A 21,340-nucleotide genomic window follows, 5' to 3' on the forward strand; every position below is an offset into this window, starting at 1 on the left:
GAAGCCCAAGGAGCTAACCATGAACGGCCTGTAGCAGATAACATCTGGTGCTTCATCTGGTGCTGTAGATGGGCTGAGAAGCAAATATCCATCATGCCTTTTGTTGGCTTGGCTAACTCAATTCTCAGTGTCCGAATTTTGTGGCAGAAGTTATTTATTTGTCCCTTAGAGCTACCATTTTTGATCGGTGCAAGATCCCTGTTTTAAGTAGCCTCTGTTTCTCCTGCTGAGATGGGTGGACCCAGCCTGTATGTTCTCCTTTACCTGCAGAAGATGAGCAAGTATGCCACTTGTGTCATTCACAGGCCAATTTTGATTGTTTCACTACCCTTCATCTGTGCACTTCCAACCTACCAGCAGTCCTCTGCAGTCAGCAGGAGGTTGCTCAGCAGAGCGCTGCTGGTTAGTACATGCACCAGTAACTCTGGATGCTGGAGGTGGTCAACCCTGTAAGTCTAAGTTTAGAGAAACCTCGTGTCTCACTTTGTGCCTACCTGATGGACCCTGTACTCTGTACTACACACTTTCTATTCTGCCTGCTTTTTCTTTTACTCGGACAGCCTTTTTCTTTCCTAAGTTGGATCTTCCAAGATCTTCAGAAGCTTCCACACTGTAACCCTGTTTTTAGATGAAACTTGTAGTCCTTTCTTCTTTGAGTGCATGCAGAGCTTAGGATCCAAGAGCTCTTAAAAGTTTTTTGATGCTTTCAGTAGGTATCTGTAGTTTTGTTTCCAAATCTGTCATCAACTTCTATTGAAGGAAAATACTACCTAGGAAATACTACTGACTTCAGACAGGGAAAGAAACCTGGTGCATTTGTTGTAGGTGTGATCCTACTATGGCAAGGGAAGGAGGAGAGACCAAGTGCCTGAAAATACTGACAGCTTTTAAAGATTTTCAAGGAAGGGTCCTTAGGATGTACAATTTCCTAACCTGGGTGGCTGGGCTTAGAGACCACAGCAAAAAAAAAAAGAGGGGGATGGGGGAGGATTGGAGGATTCCTCCCTTTCTTTCATGGGCATCTAGTTACACACTGAGCATGGGATTGCGAGTCTGGATATTAACCTAATGGAATATTAAGTGGCATATAAGCCTGCGTGGCTGGGTTACACATTGTAGACGTCTCGGAGACTCTTTGCTTACTTTCTTGTTTGAAGTCAGCAAATTGCTTCAATGAAAGGGAGCTGTTTGTGGAAAGCTGTTGTGAGCTTGTTGGCAGCAGCAGCTGTGCTTGTTGGGATTTCCATTTCGTATACCAAATATATGTGAACTTGTAATCTAACCCAAAAAAGAAACCAACGTACACCTTTCAGATGTGTATCTACATGAGCCACGTAACCAGAGGAATTAGTTGTGAATGAGGGCATGAGAAGAACAAGCAGATTCTGGAAATGGAAGCGGGCAGTGTAAATGTGGTGTGAATGGGATAGAGGCACTGCCAGGAGCTGCGCTAGCAGGCAGATCCCTTTCGTGTACTATCTCCACCTCAGTGTTAGGAATAGGTGTGAGATGGGGGAAAAAAACAACCCAGTCCCTCAAACTGTGAACTAAAATAGACTAATATGCATTTCTTAGTAATCTGATGTACGACAGTCACTGGAGGCCCCATTTCAAAGAGGTTTGGATACCTGCACTATTTAAAACCCTATTGCACTTTATGTCACTTGCATAGGTAGTTACGTGCTTTGAAAGGTCAGAACCTTAGCTCTTGTCCATCTGTTCTGGGCTTAAAGTTCTTGAAATGAGTAGTTTTTGTAAAAAGCAGAGTGGACAGTACCTCTAATGACTCGTATGCGTGTGTTAAATCCAGTCAGTTTTCTCTTTCAACTGATTGAAAAGCTTATTCTATTTTTCACCCAAAGTTTATGTTTTTACTTTTGGTAAATTCAAGCCTTTAACATGAACTGTGTAAACCAAAGAGGGCTTTTAACCAAAAACCAGATAGGAAGTTTTCTTTCCAGTGTTGGAGGTGAAAATGAAAATGAAAACATTCTTCAGAAGTCAAAATTAACAACGGTGCCGCCTTTGTTTGTGTGGGGACGTTTTGTTGGTGTGATAGAAGCCTTTTACCATGTGTTAAGCCCCAATTCATTGCTTTTTCTCTCTAAGACAATTTGTGGGTGCTTTGGTTTGTGTACATAATACTCAAAGACCTCCTTTTAAATGTTCCATATTGCTTGGTATGTCAGAAATTTGATATGGCTTGTAACATTTCACCAACATCACGCATTCAGAAATCACCATGGTCATGATATTAGGGATGGATGAACTAAACAAAAACTCTAAAAAGTGGCCTTAGGAAGGAGGCGTTTCCATTATTGGAGAGTACTCTTGGTAGTGTGCAATTACAAAAAATATATCATGCTGCAACCATCTCAAATACTGACAATGTTGAAGCTGCCAAGTACTGTGAATATAGTTGAGTTTTATCCTGAAATTACCTGGTTACTCACTGATGTATTTATTTTTTCTCTCCCTCAGTGTGAACGAACGTGATCATTTGTTAAAAAGGCTCGGCAGGAAAACTCCTCCGAGCCTTTTCCGTGCTCATTCTGTCCAGCAAAGTGTCTCACGTAAGTAATGGTTGGCGTATGCGTGTGTGTTTCACAGCAGTCAGTCCCAGATGAGTGAAGCAAAGGGTGATTACTTTTTAATTAAATTGTAGGTAGAGATAATCTAGTGCAGAGGCTGAGCTGCCAACCAAGAGACATGCATTTGGAAGTGGAATTAGTGTATTTGGCCCTAGGCAAGCAGAGCTCAAATGCGGGTAATTCCCTGGGATCCAATCAGCAGGCCCAAATGACAAAATCCCAATATGCAGATTCTCGACGTGCAAAATCCTGATGGTCTCAAGAATGCTGTAAAACCAAAAACTCTGCAGGATAAAATAAATGTTGTGATAGAGCCTAGCCTACATAGAAATGGCTTCTTTATGAATCCAGTCTCATTAGCTGTGGTTAGCTGAGAATACAGGGATATTTCGGGGATGCCACTTGGGAGCTGTGTATGTTTCTGACGAGGAAAGCCAAGGCGTGCAGAGCTGCCTCGCTCCTCTCCCTCTTTGTCGTCCTTTGGGAGGAGAGAGGCAACCTCACACCTTTTCACTGCTGCTATTTGGAATAAATTGCACGTTGAGGTCATCCATTTATTCATCATCCTGGAGGAACAAGACAGGCCTTTACCTGCTAGACCTGAGGTATTTTTGCTCAGCTGACTAAAGAAATAGCCCCAGCATGCAGCACTGCTGCTCGCAGGGCAAGGGGCAGGCACGCAGGATTTGGGTTTTGTATCACCGTTGCAGTGAGTTACACCTTTGACTGTTTAAGACTCCCATGAAGCTAATTGGAGTCCACGCTCACTTGTTGGCTGCGTCCTTTTCCGTGGCAGAAATGTTGTGGTTCGGTCATGGAAGCAGGGCTGGGATTTGAGAACTCAAATGCCTGAGGTGTTCCTCTTTCCTACGGGGAATTAGACCGGAGTGGGTGGGACAGTGACGGATCTGCTCGTCTTTGTCCTTTGTAGAGCAGCTGTAAGGCTGTTACTGTCAGGGGGATATAGGGTCTTTAGCAATCAATCCCATTGCTCTTGGCAAAGGTGACGGATGAGCAGAGCAGCCCTGTGAACCGTCTGCTTCTTCCAGGTTTTAATCCTTTGCGTCAAGGAGCCAGGGATGTTGACTGCAGCTCTGCTGTGGGCACACAGACACGCTCCTTGAGGAAATTCCACAGGAGATGATTGGCAGAGCGAGTCAGTAAAACACATAAATAAGTTGCTGTCGAGGAAGTCTGCTGTAGAGACTTAGCACAGTGCAAAAAGGAGATGCATCAGTAGTGACAGCTCAGGCTTGATATCTGCTTTTAGTTTGGTAGAACACATCATCGGGTTGTAAGCAAGTGAATAGCTATTGGGAAAGAAAAATGGGATATCAAAATAAGCCCTAATTTGGATAACCAGCTTCCCTATTAAATGCAAATGATTAAGTGCTAAATGAGTCGGGACAGGTTACAGTCAGCCGTCTGCTTTTCGCATGAATGTAGATTCTGATTGTGAAACTGCTAGGTTTGAAAGACTCTTTTTATGGTGCATTCATGATTCTTTAAAGCTTCTGTCATCTCTTGTCAAATGCTATTTTCAAATGTTGCATAGCTGCTGCATGTACAAGGCCATGTGAAATTCAGGGAACATGTGTGCTGTTTTCACAGCCCTAAATTGTAAAAGTGTTTACTAAATGCTAGAAATCTTCAAAGCCAAAGGATTGATGAATAGGGCAGTTGCCTTGACTCGCTGGGCCAATATCTTAAATCACACTACACGCACTCCGTTTGAAGTCTTGAATCATTCGTGTGTTATTACCAGGCTCCAAGTTCCCAGCCTGCGAAGGCCACTTCTTCCAAGAACTGCTTGTGTGACTTCAACTCAGAATCTGACACTTGCATATAAAACACGAAAATGGTTTGTTTAGATAGAGCTGACAAAGGCTTAAGCAAATCAGCTGCCTTGGTCCCAGTGAGGAAGAAAAATGAGGTTAAAATTCCTAGCACAGATTGTAAAGATGCAGCACTAGCTTGAGATTCACTTCATTTTGCTGTTGACAACAACAGTTTCCAGGATTTTGGTGAGGAAGCGACACCTATAAAACTTCATTTCCAATCACGTGGAGATTAGTTAGGTGCTAGAAAAACATCACAAGGAGTTTCAGAGCTACTTCTAGTGGTTTACAGGGTCCGAGGGGAAAGATGTGGGGGTAAGCCTGCACAGCCCTGTGTCAGAGGATAGAAGCTCACTCGGTGTGCCTCATAGCTTGCTGTTGGAGCCATCCCCTACCCAAAAGTGTTAGCACAACACGAGACTTGATGGCATTGCCGTGGGGCTTTCAGTGGAAGAATTGTGTATGGTTGTCCAGCCCACGTGCTGAGGCCAGACCTTGGCAGTGGAGTTGTTGGCGGTGGTGATGGCAATGACTTCCTCTCCAGGCAAACCTTTTCCAAGTCTCTGTCCAAGTTAATGTTTCCTTTTTTTGTTCTGACTTTGTGAAAGTAGCATCTCCTTTAGGCAAAATTTGTGAATACTTGGGGTGGTTTTACCCTGCCGGACAGCTGAACGCCACCACAACCACTCTCTCACTCCCCTCCTCAAACTAAAAGGGGGAGAAGAAGGTATGATGGAAAGGAAAAGTCTCGAGGGCTGAGATAGGGATAATTCATTTAAAGAGCAAGCAAAAAAGCAAGCAAAGGCCATGAGGAAGCAAAAAGGAGAAAAAAAGAAAAGCACTATAATTTTCTGCTTCCCATCCATGAGCGATGCTTGGCCACGTCCGGGGAAGCAGGGCCTCAACACCCATGGTGGTGATTTGGGAGGACAGACGTTTTCACAATAAAAGCTCCCCTTCTCCTTGCCCTTTCCCAGCTTCTGTGGCTGAGTGTGACACCACACGGTGTGCAATATCCCCCTGGTTGCTTTAGGCCACCTGCCCTGGCTGTGTCCCCTCCCCACCTCTCTCCCACCCCCAGCCTGGGGCTCTGGGGCCTTGCAGGGAGTCTTGGTGCTGTGCCAGCTCTGCTGGGCGATAGACACAACACTGGTGGGATATCAGGGCTGGTCGAGATACAAGTGCAGAGCACAGCACATTTTGGGATGCTGCAGGGAAGGTTAACTCCATCCCAGCCAGAGCTGGTGCAATACCTGAGGCTGTCCTTGAGCCCCTGACCTCCTTACACGACTGGCCTCTGTCACCTGTGTCCCCAGAGCCTCGCAGCAGGACAGGAAGGTGATGCTCTCCCACTTGCTCCCTGGCTGGCCCTAAGGGATGCCTGATACAATCCCTGCAGCGCAGTTTCACTCCTGCAATTCAGAACAACCAGCAGCGTTCAGTCGTCCTGTGTCTCCGCACGCTCTTAAAAGCAGAGCTGAGTCCCGCTCTCTGCTCTGGCAGAGCTCCCCCCGAAGTGCCGAGAGCTGTGCCTGGACGAGGATTGCTGGGCTTGGCCCAGATTCCCTAGGCTAGCAAAGCAAATCCCCCTTCCCTTGACAGAGCACGGTGATTGCACAGGGTAAGCCCGAACGCGGAGCGTATGGTTTGCACCTTATTAATCAATGGAGAGAAAGCACCTGACAGCTGAGGTTCGTTTCGCAGTATGGGGGCTGGCAAATAATAAATAATAATAATGTGTTCATGCTGAGGGCTCTAATCCCACCATTTATTCTCCACCAGCAGACACCTTCTTCCTCTTGCTTTTCTCCCGGTGCATTTTGATTTGAAAAACAACAGGGTAGCAGTTTGAGATGCTTTTTAAACTCCGTTTCCTCTTACCTTGCATGTGTTTGAAATACACGTTCTGTATTTTTTTTACAAGACAGCCACGTATTTGGTGAATATCAAGTGGAGTTGCAACCTTTTAAAATCGATTGAAAAAGAAATTGGAATAATTAGCTTAGAATCAATGCCGTGGCATCGAGCTGTGTTTGCTACAAGGAAACACCCATAAATTAGCGTCTGGGAGGACAGAGATGGGACCATTTGTTAGGAATCCCTCTTGGGTCCTTCCGAAAACATGGGCATAGTTTATCAGCAGGGAAATGAATGATTTCTGTAAGCATTACTCAGAGCATTCAAGATTTAAAGCAGCTCTGGCTTTCCCAGGGTAAGTGGGAGAGGGTTCCCTGAGAAGTCAAAGCTGAGCTAGCATTTACTGCTTAATTGGTCGATGTGAACTGCAGCATCATGAAGTCTCCTTAAAAACAGTGCAGAGTCCAGTGTTGGGCCAGAGAAGGAATTTGGCTGGCCAGGTAATTCCCTGACGTTGATTTTCACTTTGTCAGAGAAATTTTGGGATCTTTTGATCCTGGCAGCGAGCTGTTGGGATGGCGTGGCGTGCTCAGGGCATGCATGGGGAGGCAGCTTCTCTAACCCAGCATTGCACGGACCAGAACAGGCATTGCAGGGAACAGAAATGGATCCTGTTCAATCAGAAACCTGACGGACACCAGATTCTGATCTGCTAATAGAATATCAAAGCTTAAATAAAATAAAAAGGATGCTTTTAAAATTCAGCAGCTTGCCCGATAATATCTGGTACCAGTGAAACCTTAGATCTGATGAGAACGGGAATCTCCTCGGAACGAGTGAGCCCCACTGACAGATATCTGAGTGCTCCTTTTCCCCACTGACAGAAAGGCTCCGAGTACAAAGCTGCTTCCTTCTGCGAGGGCCGGGAGCGGGTCGTGCCCACAAAGCCCCCAAGAAGGGTGCTCCTTGCTCGGGCTGGAACAATGAGGGCCTTGTTCCCCGGGCAGGCTCCTAGGTGTGGTTTTAAAACCCGAGTTGGGGGAAAAGTTCAGACTTCCGAAAAAAGTTCCCTGGTAACTGGCAGATGGAAACTTGCATTGTTTTGGGATGGGGTCTGAAAACAGTGGAAATGGAGAAGCTGCTCGGGGAGCCTGGCTGGGAGCTGAGCGGTCCCAGCGTGTCCTGATCCTGCGAGGCACGGGCAGCTGCCTGAGCAGCCCGAAGCGCCAGCTCAATCGTAATACAAATCAAAAAGCATAATATGAAATCATCTTCCTGCCTGGAGATCAACACTAAAAGTTTTCAGCACGCTGCCAAATGTCGAGCTTTGACTGAATGGAGGCGACGTGCAAGTCTGGGGGTCGCAGCCTTTCCCATGATGTGTGCCCAAAACTCTCCCTGCTGGTATTTCGGAGTGGATCGAGAACGTGAGAGCGTACGCGTGCCACTGCTGTTGTTAACCATTGATCATCTAATGTAGCAAAAAAATTCGGGCTAAGGTGTTTTCTGCCGAATGACCTATGTACAGCAAAGCCACCGTGATGCAGAGCAGGTTCTGGGGCACGGCTGTCAGTCTTTTAGGGCTTAATTTGGTGAAAAACTACCAGACTGACTTTCCATGGAGAATTTTGCCCAAAAGCTAACAGCGTGCTGGCCCCTTGAGTGGAACAAGCCCACTGGAGGTACTGCTTTAGGTGTGAATCCCACCCTTTTTTCAATGAAAGCCTGTTTTGTAAATATTTCCCTTCCAGTTATCCAGCATGCACCTACATTTTTCCAGAAGTGTTTGCATTTTCTGAATATATTTCATGAACCTTCAGCCAGAGGCAAGAAAACCCAACCTGTACCTCTGCAGCCCTATGTGTATCGGCAGGGAATTGCTCACGGAAAACAAAACGAAGCGCTGCAATCAGTCTTGCGATCGGATCAAAGCTCCTACAGGGCTGCAGGAGGGGAGTGTGACCGCAGTTAGCTCTGGGTGCTGCATTTCTGCTGGAATCCCCCCCGGCTGGAGGTGAAGGTTTCCTGCCGTGCTTGCGGGTCAGGTCAGCTAACTGCTAGCGTGCCCCTCTGCTAAGAACATGCTAAGGGGGTGCACGGTCTGCCCTGTGAGCACAAACGGGCAGCAAAGGCCCTGGCTTTTCCAGGGATAACCCTCTTCCACTTATCCTGGGAAAGCAAAAGTCCTGGGGCAGGACTGCAGATTTCACCAGCTCCCACTCCCAGGGCTGCCTGGGGGAGATGACAAGTCCCCCACCCCTGAGCCGTGGTGTCATTCTTGGGTTCTCCCAAGCAGAATTCACACCCACTAGCTCTTTCCTACTGCAAAGCCTTACCACGTTTTACATAGCCTGTGATTTTCCCTTTTCTCTGTATTTTGAAGCTATTCAAATCTCCCCTTCTCTTCCACTCTGATTACCCATTTTCAATGACAAATGCCTTTCCTTGATGTCACAGGGACTGTTATACTTTGCTCTCATTTCCTGTTCAGAATTTTTCTGCAGGCTCATGTCTGGTTTAAGTATTGCTTGGTGTTTCAGCACCTCAGCCCTTTAGCTGTTGTGGTTGTTTTGTAATGCGGCGTTTTGCAGGTGAGGTCCAAAATGTCATTTACCTTGTCCACAGTACTTTGAAAGAAGTCAGACTCATTGCTCTTTTCACCTGAGTAATTTCTAGGGAGACCACAGGACCGTGCTAGCTAACAGGATTCCCTTGTGCAAAGCAGAGACCTCCAGCGTATGTTGAAGTTTACCCTATTGGAGATGTAGGTGACTGGCCAAGAGAATCGAGGGTTTCTCAGTGTGACTTGTCGGATGACACCTGGAAACTTGTATAAAAAAAAAATCCTGAATGGAGCTAAGATGTAACTCAGAGACAGTTGTAGCATAAACATTTCCATGTTCCTCCAGGCCAAGCAAACAGAGTCAGCCAAAAATGCAAATCTGTGTGTTAAGTCCTTAAAGCTCTGCCACTGTGGGAGTTAACCTGGTGTCCAAAATCTATCTGAAAGTTATTAGTTGGGTTAGCTCGGAGGGAAAAGTCAACCATGTACGCTGATGTGGCCTGGGAAGGCAGAGCTGGCAGCTGTCCTTCCAGTGCCCTGTGGGCGCCGCTGTCAATGACAGAAGTGCAGCACAGAAATGAAGATCGTTGTGGCCTGTCGTGTAACCAGGGGTGCCTTTGAGCTGCACTCCAGTGATTTTTTTTTCCTCTTCCTTTGCTTTTTTCAGATGGGTACGCGTTTTCCCAGGAAGAGCACGGCGTTGTCTCCCAGTCGGAGGTTGTTCGGTCCTACGATACGACCAAAAGGAGAACAGAAATAGAATAAATGGCTCCTCACCTGGTGGGTGGTGGGAGTGATGGGATTTGGGTCGATGCATCCACTCGTAATGCATTCTCGACTAGGGCTGGCAGCAGCAGCCAAAACACCAGAGAACTCATTTCTGTGGCCTTAGCCAACCAGTTTCTGTATTTACCCTGCAAACCTTGAATATTTATTGTGGGGGGGAATCATCGTTCGAATTCAGTTGCGAAGCTCTGCCTAAAGTTCTGTTTATGTTGTTACGAAGCATTTGACTGTGCTCTGTGAGGTGTGAAATTAAAACCAATGTTTTACCACTATTTAAAGCATCAGCAGAAGGTTGTTCTGGGAGAAAAACAGAAAATTTATGTTCCATGAGAAATCAGCCTTTGCTTAATTGGAACGGGGTGCTGAGGCTTCCTGTTGGGTTACACCCAGACCAGGAGCACATGGCTGCATGCAGACATTATTCCCTGTAACATTCACTGATTATGAGATTTTCATTTAAAATTTTAACAGACGATTTGGCATAAATTTTATTTATTGCAATGGAAACACAGTCTGTAGCTAAAAGTGCTTATTTGTCTTCTCATGACAGAATAAGACAATAGCAACGAATTACACAGAATCCTTCCCGCCCTCTTACAAGACTTATTAGGGCTCTATCTTATCTTAGCTATCTGAAAACCGATTAATAGCTTACCCCCAAAGCCAGGAGGTGAAGGTTGGAGGGCTCGCCAGCGCAGCTGCATTGAGCGTACAGCATTCTGCACAACATGAACTCCAGTAGGTAACTCTGCGGGTTGTATTTGAATTTAGCCTGGGATTTCCTCCTTGTTATCCCATTCCCATCATAACAATGGAACAAACCAGAACAGAGAGGTAGAAGCTTTTCACATTGTTTGGAAGAAGGGCACGTGCATCCCCCAAAAAAGAGGCTTTCCTCTTGGACGGGGTAGGACGGGCTGGCGGGGGAAGTCAGGAGAGGTTCACACACACACACACACACACACGTGCCTGCACACACAGAGCTGGTCATTGTGAGGAGGAGACGTGCTGTTTGTTTGTTCTGTCCGAGCAGTCTCTTTTCCAGATCAGATCCATCGACAGGCTTCTGATGCTTCCACTTCGGAGCCCTGGAAGGAATGCTGGCTTCACCCACTCACTGGGAGCAGGGCAAGCGTGCTGCTGCATATATTGGAGTTATGGAAAAAAAAAAAAGAGAAAACAGGGGCATAAGTTAAGGCTGAAAGAGCCCTTAGAAAGCTTACACTGTCCTCCAGACAAGTTCTATTAATTTTAGTTGCCAAGCCACGTTTCTGAATAGCATAAAGTAAATAGTGCTGTGTTTTAGCCAGGTTTCATGGTTAATGTATGGACTACATCTGTGCGTTTAAAAAGTTGGCGCTGTGTTTTGCCCTATTGCCCATCACCCAGAACTTTTGTTGATTTAAATATATCCGAAATCAATTTGAATGTGAGTATTTATGCTTAGCAAGGAGAGAGGGAAAAACAAAAACAAACCCAAAGCAGCCTGGCCCACTGGCTTCATCCCCCTGAAGGGCTGTAGGTAAATGCCAGCACTCGCGTGTGGCAGTTCAGTCCCCAGAGCCACCCTGGGTCCCCGTCCACGTGAAAAAGAAACCTCCAGGCAGGCGGGATGGCTCTTGGGTGAGGCTGGTGGCACGGAGGGAAAAAGTCATCACCTTCTTTCTGCACTGCTGATGAGACAATTGTGCAATAAAGGAAAATCACAAATAATTTTGCCATAGGCGTGAATGTCAAGGGGCCGTGTGTGTGTGTGTGTGTGTGTGTGTGTGTAATTTTCTGGGAGGTGACTTTTGTTTAAAGGCAGGGATACTTGGGGAGAGAATAAATACGGGGAGGCTAAACCTGATCCCAGCAGCTTTTAAATCTTAATCCTGATCTAACCTCTTAAACAGCCTCTTTTATTCGGGAACAAAATCTATTTAGGACATGCATGGTGTCCTCGAAACTGCTAACTGCTTCTTCCTTTTGTAACACCACAAGTAAAATTAACTTCCCACTGAGACAAAGTGCGATCAGCTCAGTCTTTGTGCTCTAAGCCACACACTAAACATTGGCATGTAAACAATTTGGAGGCTTTTCATGAGGATACTGGAGGAAAAAGAAAAAAAAAAAACTTTTAAAACCTCTGAATAATGAAGAAGGGCAAATAAATGTATTGAGCGGGGAACAGAAAGGAGCCTGGAGTCTCTTCTGTGCTTAACTTAGTGCCACAAAAGTTTTACAGAGCATAATGAGAGGTGCTGGGGAGGAGCGGCTGTCACCTGGCCTGATTTATTTTATTGGTGCAGGCCACGGGCTGCATCGCTTTGACCTCTCTGTAAATTGAGGTCAACGAGTGTCCCAAACACAACCCCTCCCTCGGGTGAATGCTGGCTGAGGCCGAGCTCCGTGCGCTGGGTGTCAGCTCGATGGAAATCGCACGTGGGGTTCGTCTCACGGCTCTGCAGCATGGGCATGGGGCTGGGGGCAGGCTGTGTCCCTGTCTGACTGCATCCCGTGGAGCCCACCCAGGTCAGGACCAGCCATTCTTCTTGTTCGGTGGAGTCATTACAGGAATGAATCCATCGCAATTTGCCGCGGCCTGCCTGTTGGAGTGGCTGGCCCTTGTGAGCAGCAGTGAGGTGTGTCCGTGTGTCCCGGTGTCGTGGCAGCAAGAGAAGGGCAGCTGTGCCGCGCCAACAGAAAGCCCTGTTCATTAACACAACTTCATGTAACAGCAACCTCTGAAAGCACTTTAGGAAGCGTTACCAACTAGACAGGGTCTGGGAGCAGCAGGAGTGGGAGCTTTCTGCCTGACTGTCCGGATTTAACTCCCTGGGGCTGGTCAGGAGCGAGTTTCTTTGGCAGCTCCCTGCGCTGACCACAGTGGCGAGGCTTTGCTTGGGTTTGCTGCTTTGTTTTCCTTTCAGTGTTCAGGAAGAAGTGGTGATTTTCCAAATGAAACCTGGGTCTGGTTGCTCGGTTTTGTAGCACCATACCCATTATTTTCCTAGCGGCTGCTCTTCTTTTGGCAGCCGCCCAGTACCAAGCTGGAGGTGCTGAGCAGCAGGCGGAGCCGAGCCCTGCTGAGGAACCCGTTGGCCTTTGTTTTTTCTCGACAGGTCTTCGGGTCCTGCTGCGGGGAGCTGGAGTTCAATAACAGCTCGTCAGGGAGAAATGGCGAATAACCAATAACGGGATCTGAGTCAAAGCAAGCTGCTAATGCACCTAGAATTGTGTGCGGCGTTAGCGTGAGCTGTAGGGGCTGTAAATTAAGATACCAGCCGAGCCTCACTTCAGCTGCACTTCGCTGGACCACGCGCTTCTGCTGCCTGCCAGAGGTGTGCAGGCCAGCAGCGAGCAGCAGGCGCTGCAGGAAGGCTCCTGTTACTCAGAGCACGTTGTTTTTGCAGCGTGCACTCAAGTGTGTGCTGGGAGATGATCATAAATACGCTCATAAATAAAGAGGAGAAAGCTCAGATGGAGCAGAAGGAGTGAAACGTGGGGACTGCTACGTGGTCAGAGTAACTTGGCCCTCTGTGGGCACCCCCAGGGCTTTGGGAGAGGCACCTGGTCCCCGTGCTGTCCCTGTCCCGCAGGCTTCTTGTGTCCATTTCGGCTAATGCACCCTGCCTGTGGTTTCGCATCGCCTGCGGCCATCGGTGCCGCAATGCCTGATTCCCATTCTGCTGTGGTTTTATAAATGACGACTCTGTGGCAGCGTTAAATACTCCAGCAGCTGTGCCTCTGCTGCTGCACCTCGCAGCTCAGGTCTGAAGCGGAGCAGCCCTTGAGCAGGGGTTCACCTCCAAGAGGCACTTTGGATGCGTCAGGTTTTTACCTCGTTTTAAGGCACTGAGGGTGTTTTACCCCGGTTTTGGATCATTGCACACTATCAATACCTTAAACTCCAGTCGGTTTGCAGGGTGAGCTCTGTGTCTCTTGCTGAGCCTCACGATACTCAGAGATGATGTGAAATATCATGATGGGTATTTCCAGCTACAGTGTCTTGGAGGAGAATTTGGCTGTGCCCACGCTGTGCCTGATGCATCCGCCTGGCAGTTTGCTTCTGAGACGTGGCACCGGCCATGTGTGTTGTGCAGTCTCCCCACAGCTGGCCTCAGGCTGCCCAAAAGCTTTTCTGACCTTATGGGACAGAGCCTTGGACTCACCCCTGCCTGTGCTGCAGCCCAGCACCTCCTCCAGGCCCCAGCCCCTGCTCCCTGCCCTGGGCACAGCTCGGGGCTGCGGGCAGCTCTTACAGGCACAGCCAAAGCACTTATCAAAAACGGAGAGCTTCGGATTCAAATCCAAGCATTGTCCCCAGCCATGATTTGTAGTTGTCACTGTGGGGAGCGTGGGGGTGTTTCAGGGGTGAAGGCCCAGCAGGTCACTGAGGCCTCAGCAGGCCTCAACTGGGGCTGTTGGTCTGGGAACCCAGCTCCCGCTGTGACAGGGTTTGAAAGCCAAGAGCAGGGCCTCGTTTGCAGCATGGACAAAAGGTAAAATAGCTGCTGCCTCTCCAAACCCTTCCTTTATGTCTGGTGGTGAGACAAGTTGAACTCTGCTGGGCCTCTCCCTCAGCATCTCCATAAATACTGAAGGGAAACCAAACTGGGTAAAGGGCACGCTCCGTGCGGGCGAGCCCCCAGCTCCGGGCAGTCATGCAGAAACCTAACGATGACGAAAAGCCAAATTTCTTGCCAGGCTGTCACTGTGCGTAGCCGTGAGGTCAGCACCCTTGTAATTACGGCGTGGTGGAGCCAGGGGAGACAGAGCCAACATGAACAGAAAGCCGTGATTATTTCACATTCCCACCACCTTACTGGGTGGCTTCCTGAGAAGATATTCCAGATGTTGTCTTGGCATAAATTAATCTGCTTCAAACCATCTGCAGGGTTTCTTCAAAAACGTGGAGTGTAACAGGCGGTGTGTCTGCCCGACTTCACCCTCCTGGCTGATGTTTTTATTCGGGAGGTGCGTGCAAGTGTTCGCTGTCCTCCTCGGCTGGAAAGTTGCCCCACGTTGGTTCTCGGCTCTTACAAACAGGGCTCCAGATGCTGTGGGCAGCCAAGCCCTCTGGGGACCACGTGTGCCTGTGTGTATTGGAGGAGCCGTTCGACACAAAAACCCCTCCTCCTGTCCCCAAAACATGGCCCGTGTTTCCGGGAGGTCAAATATTTGGCTGTTTTGAGTGGCGGGCTCTTCAGCGGCGTCTCGTTTCATCAGCGCGCCAGGCCCTGTGCCCGCTCGCCTGTCATATCTGTGCTCAGATTGCTTAAATATTGTTACCGATGGGGAGGTTTTAATCTGGGTATGCAGAGCGGAGCAGTGCTGTGGGGGAATGTTTAATTGGCTCCCAGCAGAGCAGCGAGAGCCGTGGTGTGTGGGTTTTTTCCTGCAGAAGTGTTACCATTTTCACGTCCTATTAACGTCCTCCGGTAGTTTCCGTGCCGCGGCGCGTTACGGCGGGGTTTGTTTCCCTCCCGGACTGAATACAAATGAAGGTCATTTACTCGTATTTTTTAGAGGGCTCAGAAAACTTAGCAAATTTGTAGCTTTGAACAGCAGTGTTGACTGTCGTATGTCTGCACAAAAATATTTCCAATAAACCTTTTATTAAAGCAACTCAGTGGAGCAAGGCTTGTTTGTTTTATTCCCCCCCCAAGTTTTGCAGTGAGTTCAGTGATAAATGCACTTGAGATTTTGCCTGCAAAGCTGGTATGGGGTTGATTTTTTTTTATTATTTTTTTTTCATTACCTTCTGGGTGTGTTTTTAAGGGGATGCTTCTGTTTGTGCCAAGGACGAGACTCGGGTTCCTTGCCATGGGGCTGGAATCAGGCCCCAAACACAAGACTGGTGTCCGAGGAAGAATGGCACTGGCAGGCTCACAGCATGTGCCTGATGTTTTAATAGCGTCTCTCCTACAACTGATGCATGCAACATCACCAAAGCTTCGCTAAAATAAGCCTTGGAGATCTTTTACCTTGTCTAAGTGACACAGGCACAGCAGGGAAAAACAAAGTGTTAAACTTTCTTTTGCTCCCAGCTGAATTCACAAGAGGGTTTTGTGCTCAGTGGGCACACACCCGTGGTTGGGGAGGGAATGGTCTGATCGTGCATCATGCTGAGTGATGGTGCAGCAACACGAGAGGTGTCCTGCACAGCATCCCGAGAGCAGGGGGAGGATTTTTTTTCCTGTTCCTGCCTGATCAAGAATTCCACATCCAGCTCTGCCAGTGGTGCCGGACCGACACTGCCAAGCTTGCTTGCGTTGCCTCTCTCGGAGCAGTGCCCCTCACTTGCCTCGAGCAAGACCGAGAGCGTGCAGCACCGCACAAAGGCTCTCCTGTCCCTGGGAGCTCTGTGCCCATCGGCTCCGGGGGACACGCTGTGATCCTCTCCGACACAACATGTTCCTGCCGCTGAACAAATATGTTTGCACAGCGAGCTGTGAGCACCTCGCCCCCCGTGCTGAGCCTGGGAGAGCCTCAGCAGCTGAGCTCTCCTGAGCAGGGCTGTGAGACCCCGGGGTGCTGCAGCCTCCTTCCTGAGCAAAATCCACCCCATGCACCAAGCCAGGAGGGATGCCCAAGTTATGGCCCTGCACTAAAGATCAGTCTCTCCAGATCCCTGGTGACCTCAGGGAATGCGTTGTAAGATCCCCGCAGAAAGTAAAAGTGCACGAGCTGTAACAAAGAGATCTCTTTTTGTCCAGATATTATCAGGTATTGGTGTTAAAATAGGTTTTACCAGGAACAAAATGAATATTTATATGCAGTCTGGCTAAAACTTTCCCTCTTCGGGGTGCTGTAACTCGATGAATGTTTTTTTCCTTATGGATTGTCACACTGCCGACAGAACCATTTTAAAGAGCCTGGAGAGACTCGTTTAAAACAACAAATTACTTCTGGATTTTTTATTTATTTTTTTTTAAATTGGGAAACAAAGAGGGGTTGTAAGCCAAACTTCCCCTCTTCCCTTTACAAGTCACTGCTTGAGCACACTTCAAAACGCTCTTGCCCCCGAAGCCAGGCCTGGTACCTGCTTTCCCTTTGCAAAGAGATGAAAAGCCCGCGACCAAGTCCTCATGTATCCCCCTGTAGCAGTGCTCCAGCCCGTGAGCCTGCAGCAGCGGGAGCCTCGCTGAGTGCAGGGCTGCTCACACATCTGGGCAATCAATTACGCCAAAGTAAAATTGATGATAAACTCGAGCAAGCTTCATTCAGTTGGCTGTGGGAAGAACGTGATGCTCTGCTGAGGGCTCCCCACGCTGTCACCTCTTCCTACAGTGCGCTAAACGTGAAATAATTCTCCGAATTGTTAAATGTAATGAATGGCTTCTTAAACCCCCTATTAGATATATTAGTTGAATAATCACCTCTGAGACTCTGCCTCTAATGGTCTGACAGGCGAGGCTGTGAAAGCGCCTGGCGCTCACGTCCCGCGGCCGGAGCCGTGCGGGAGCAGCTGCTGAGGCCGCTGCCGGCGGTCCTCGGTGCCTCATACCAGGCCGAAACAGAATCAAAGACTCTAAACCCTCAGATTAATGCTCGAGTCTGAAATGGGAGCATTAAAAAATGAAAGTGTAACTGAGAAAGGGCTGGTTCGAGGAATGTTAAGCAAGAAGATTTCAGAAACACGATCCCTTTGTGTGAGCGCTGCTCCGGCACCGCCCGGCCGCCAGGCTCTGCCCTTCCCTCAGCCCAGCCACGGCCCTGAGCCCCAGCTCTCCCAGCAGCAGGTCCTGAGAAGCTTGGGAAGAGCCATGGGCTTCCTGCTGCTTCCTCCTCAGCAGAAATATGGGTCCTCAGAGAAATGAGGCTTGGAAACATTGCTGAAAGCCAGCGCGGTTTCTTCGTGCTGGTGCAGAGGGGGGCTGTAGGGCAGAGCAGGGTGGGGGGAGGTGAGCCGTGCTGGCGAGGCCCTGCTGTGGTGGCAGGGTCCCTCAGTGACAAAGGCAGAAAGCTGAAAGCTTTCAGGAGACCTAAAGCCTGCAGTGAAGTGTGTGGGAGCCTCAGCTGTCACACATCTTGTGTTTGATGACCCAGCCTGATGACAAACACTCGGTGCCATTGTCACAGACAATAAAACTGGTGTGTGGGTCTTGACAGATGCCATGGAGCAGGGGGTACCTCCTGCTAAGCAGAACACAGTCCCTGAGGAGAAAGGAGACTGGAAGAAAGGGAATGTTGGGTTGGGTTGGGTTGGGTTGGGTTGGGTTGGGCTGGGTTGGGCTGGGTTGGGTTGGGCTGGGTAATGCACTGGACTTATAACAGTGCTGGTCCAGCTCCCTCCTGCCTTTTTGCACATTGCCAGCTGTGTGTGGAACTGTTTCTAAGCATATTAATACAGGATTTCTACCTGGGGAAAAAAATAAAATAAAATACTGCTTTCTTATGGTCAGTTCATTTGAATGTGGAGCCTTGTATCTGAGCTTGAACAACACAGCTATATTGTATACATTAAGCCCTGTTTGATAGCAACTGTTCATATTTCCCTGTAAGTACTGAGGATGGCAGTGCACTTCCTAAACCAAGAACCTGATTCTGGTGGTACACCGGGTCTGCAGCCCCTGCTTTTGGTTTGTGCTGATGTGAACTGAGAATCACTTTTTTCCCCACAATGGGACGTTCACAGTAACATGCAAAATGTCTGGTGTGTGAAGGCAGGAGGATTCCCTCTCGCTCTCAGAAACAAATACCGAGGGAATTAACAGCTGCCTGAGCCAATATTTACCTTTAGGGTAATAAATCATAGCAGAGACTGCACAACACAACGGTATCCTCATCTCAGAGGAGGGACATCCTGTGCAGGGTCAGGCTCGTCCCTGGTGAGGCCGCACACAGCTCCATCGATCTCTGTCAAGGTTCAGACCTTCCTAAAGGTGGCTCTGGGCTCGGCAGTGTTGAACGCTTTGCCAGCCTGCCCTCATGAGGGGTTGAAGTTACCCAATGTCTTAGGGGGGAGATAAGTTGTTTCATTTTATTGTTCTGTTATTACAGCTCTGACTTGATGTTACCTTGCCCTGGCTTAATGGATTAAATCCAAAGGGGTGCCTTCCTGCTTTTTTCTAGTCTTCAAGTTAACCTACATACAAACTAGTTTGGGCTGTGCCCTGATGTGCTTTGGCATTAAACATGAGGAAGGCTTGATGGAAAGCAACTAATTCATTTTTTTTTTGAATTAATCCACATTTTTCAGCTCACTGTATCATTGTTTGCCTCGATTTTGCCAGAGGTTTTCTGAAGGGCTGATAACAGCAAATAAGGGTTTGCTTATCTGAAAGTGAAGGATTATCATGTTCAGGAGAAAGGAAGCTATTTCCACTCTTTCTTGGCTGCTTGAATTATACTTCTGCTAGTATAAGCCTACTGAGTGAAAAGAGCCTGCAATAGCAGGCAAGATTCGTGTCTTCAAAGTTTAAGGTAAGTTTTCTTATGGTTTTCCTCATGTACTACTGAAGACTCAAACAGGAAAAGGAAAACAAATCCATGGTGAGCTGCAGGTACCCGTTGGGAACTCCTTCCATGGGTGAAGCCCATGCTGGTATTTGGTGCCATGTGGTCCAGCCATGGTGGGCATCACCCCATTGCTCCCAGCTCCTCTTACTGAGGTGTGGGTAGGTGGTGCAGCATCACTGACCTGGGTTAGCTGGCATTTTGGCTTGCACAAAGAAAGGGAGAACAGCTGGCAGGGGCTGAGGTGAGTCGTTCAGTCAATTTGCACGTGATCCTGGGCAGGAAAATGTTGCAAGCCCCGCTGAGGACAGAGAAATAATACAAAGGGACCTACAGAGAAGCAAGAAATATGAGCAGGAAACAATAAAATGAGATTCAGCTTGGAAAAATACAAGGGAATACACGTGGGGAATAATATGTAGCAATAACTGCAGCAGGAGGAAAAGAACGGGAGAACAGAAAATCTGGAGGGGAAAGAGGAGTTCCAGCAAGACCAAAAGTGAGCAGCAAATGAGATGTTTTGGAAGGAAGGTGCTGAGGTTAATGTGCTGATCTGGGGCTTGAAATCTGTCTTGCTCTCCCGTGGGCATCGCGTTCCAAATTTAAGCACGGGACACTGATGGCAGCAAGCTCCACTTATTGAAGTGAAAATGCCTGGTGACGGCTGTACGGGTGCTCAGAGGTGGTGCTAGCATGGGAGGGATGGTTGTCTTCTTCTGATAATACCCAGATCATAAGGAAGCCACCTCAAAGTGGTTCTCCACGGTGTGTTGAGCTTGTGTTGGTGGTGTTTGGTCTGGTGCTGGTCCTTTGTAACCCATGAGCTGGTCCCTTGTGACCGCAAAGCTCAGCAGCTCTGGGTGCCATGGGGCCTGCTGCCATCCCTCAGTGCTGCACCAGCACCTGCAGAGCAGAGGCCTGAGGGGTGGAAGAGGCTTTGGGGGGGATTTAGGAGCGTTAATGATCACAGTGAGGTTGTGCACAGCTGCCTCAGGGTCACCCCACCCACCACCCTCCCACCAGAGGAGGCAAGCCCAGGGTGCAACCTCCACAGCCCCAGTGACCAGCAGCTCCCTCTCCAGAGTGATACTGGGGCGGTTTCCCAAGTGAGGGGACAGCCGGGAGAACAAACACGATTTTGGCCTTGCCTGGATGAGCACCGTGTGCTCTTGGTGGGCTGTTGGTGACAGTCCAGCACTCACGGATTTTGCTCCCCACCACTAGTACCCCTTACAGCCTGTGGCATGGCAAATTCCTGACCACTTCAGCGGAAAGAGCCTGAAACCGGTAGCAATGTATTCAACAACAAGCACTGAAAAAGAACTCCGTACACTTCAAACTTTGAATAAGTGAGACCATAAATTTAAGAGGTGTAAACAGCAGGACAAAAAAAAAGAGGGATTGTTTCGGGCAGTCTGGGAAGATGAAACTGAGTAATGGGCTGAAACTGAGCAAGCAAAAAATGCACGCGGCCTTTCAGGGAGGGTTTCCTGAGCAGTGAGTCACTGAGCACCGAGCTGCCCCACAGGGAGCGCTCAGCCGGGGCTGCGGGGTGGGTGAAACGCCTGCAGAGAGCTTCCATCACTTCTTGCAGTCCTTTACGGCTAAAAGTGTATTTTTGTGCTGTGCAGCAGGTTTAGAAGAGTGCCTTCTTCTTCTTCTTCTTTTTTTTTTTTCCTTCCCTTATCTCCAGGTTTTAGCCTCTTAATAAATAATAAAATCAGAAGAAGAAAAAAAAAAAAAGAGGTAAGAGGGAACAACAGGCTCCTCTAGGTAACAAATGCTCAGAGTCGCTGCACTCCCCACCCCAGGGACCTCTCAACAACTGAGTGCTGGGAATGCTGCATGGCCTCATCCCGGAGACTGGCGAGCCTGGGCTGGACCTTGCTGGCACAGCGGGGCTGTGTTTTCCTTGTGAGACTTCATTTTTTTTGCTAGTATGGAAAAAATCCCTACTTAGAAGGACATGGCTGTGAATTATGAATTTGGATAGCATCCCCCTGCTGCCCCTGTTCCCAAACTGAGCCCCTTGGATCATTAAGTCAGCTCCACCAGGCACAGGAACTGTGGTGCCAGTGCCAGGACAGGAGGCCATGGGCACAGCCGGGCACCCAGGAGGCTCCCTCTGAGCACCAGGCAGCACTGCTGTGCTGGGCGGGTGACGGAGCCCTGGCACAGGCTGCCCAGAGAGGCTGTGGGGTCTCCTCCTTGGGGAGCTCCAAAAGCCGCCTGGACGTGGGCCTGGGCAGCCTGCTCTGGGT

The 21,340-nt window shown here is 48.7% G+C and overlaps 1 protein-coding gene across 5 annotated transcripts in view; it reads left to right on the top strand.

The window, feature by feature from the left end:
* Positions 1-15,245, top strand: part of ATP8A2 (ATPase phospholipid transporting 8A2) — a 316,126-nt gene extending 300,881 nt beyond the window's left edge. For all 5 annotated transcript variants that reach the window (XM_032208014.1, XM_032208013.1, XM_032208016.1 and 2 more), the window contains exons 36-37: positions 2,482-2,573; positions 9,517-15,245. In XM_032208014.1, coding sequence (XP_032063905.1) covers positions 2,482-2,573; positions 9,517-9,614 — 190 coding nt within the window. In that variant the 3' untranslated portion in view covers positions 9,615-15,245. The remainder of the gene's footprint in view (positions 1-2,481; positions 2,574-9,516) is intronic.
* The last annotated feature ends 6,095 nt before the right edge of the window (positions 15,246-21,340 follow it).

This window comes from Aythya fuligula, chromosome 1, assembly GCF_009819795.1.
Source record: "Aythya fuligula isolate bAytFul2 chromosome 1, bAytFul2.pri, whole genome shotgun sequence".
Lineage (NCBI taxonomy): Eukaryota > Metazoa > Chordata > Aves > Anseriformes > Anatidae > Aythya > Aythya fuligula.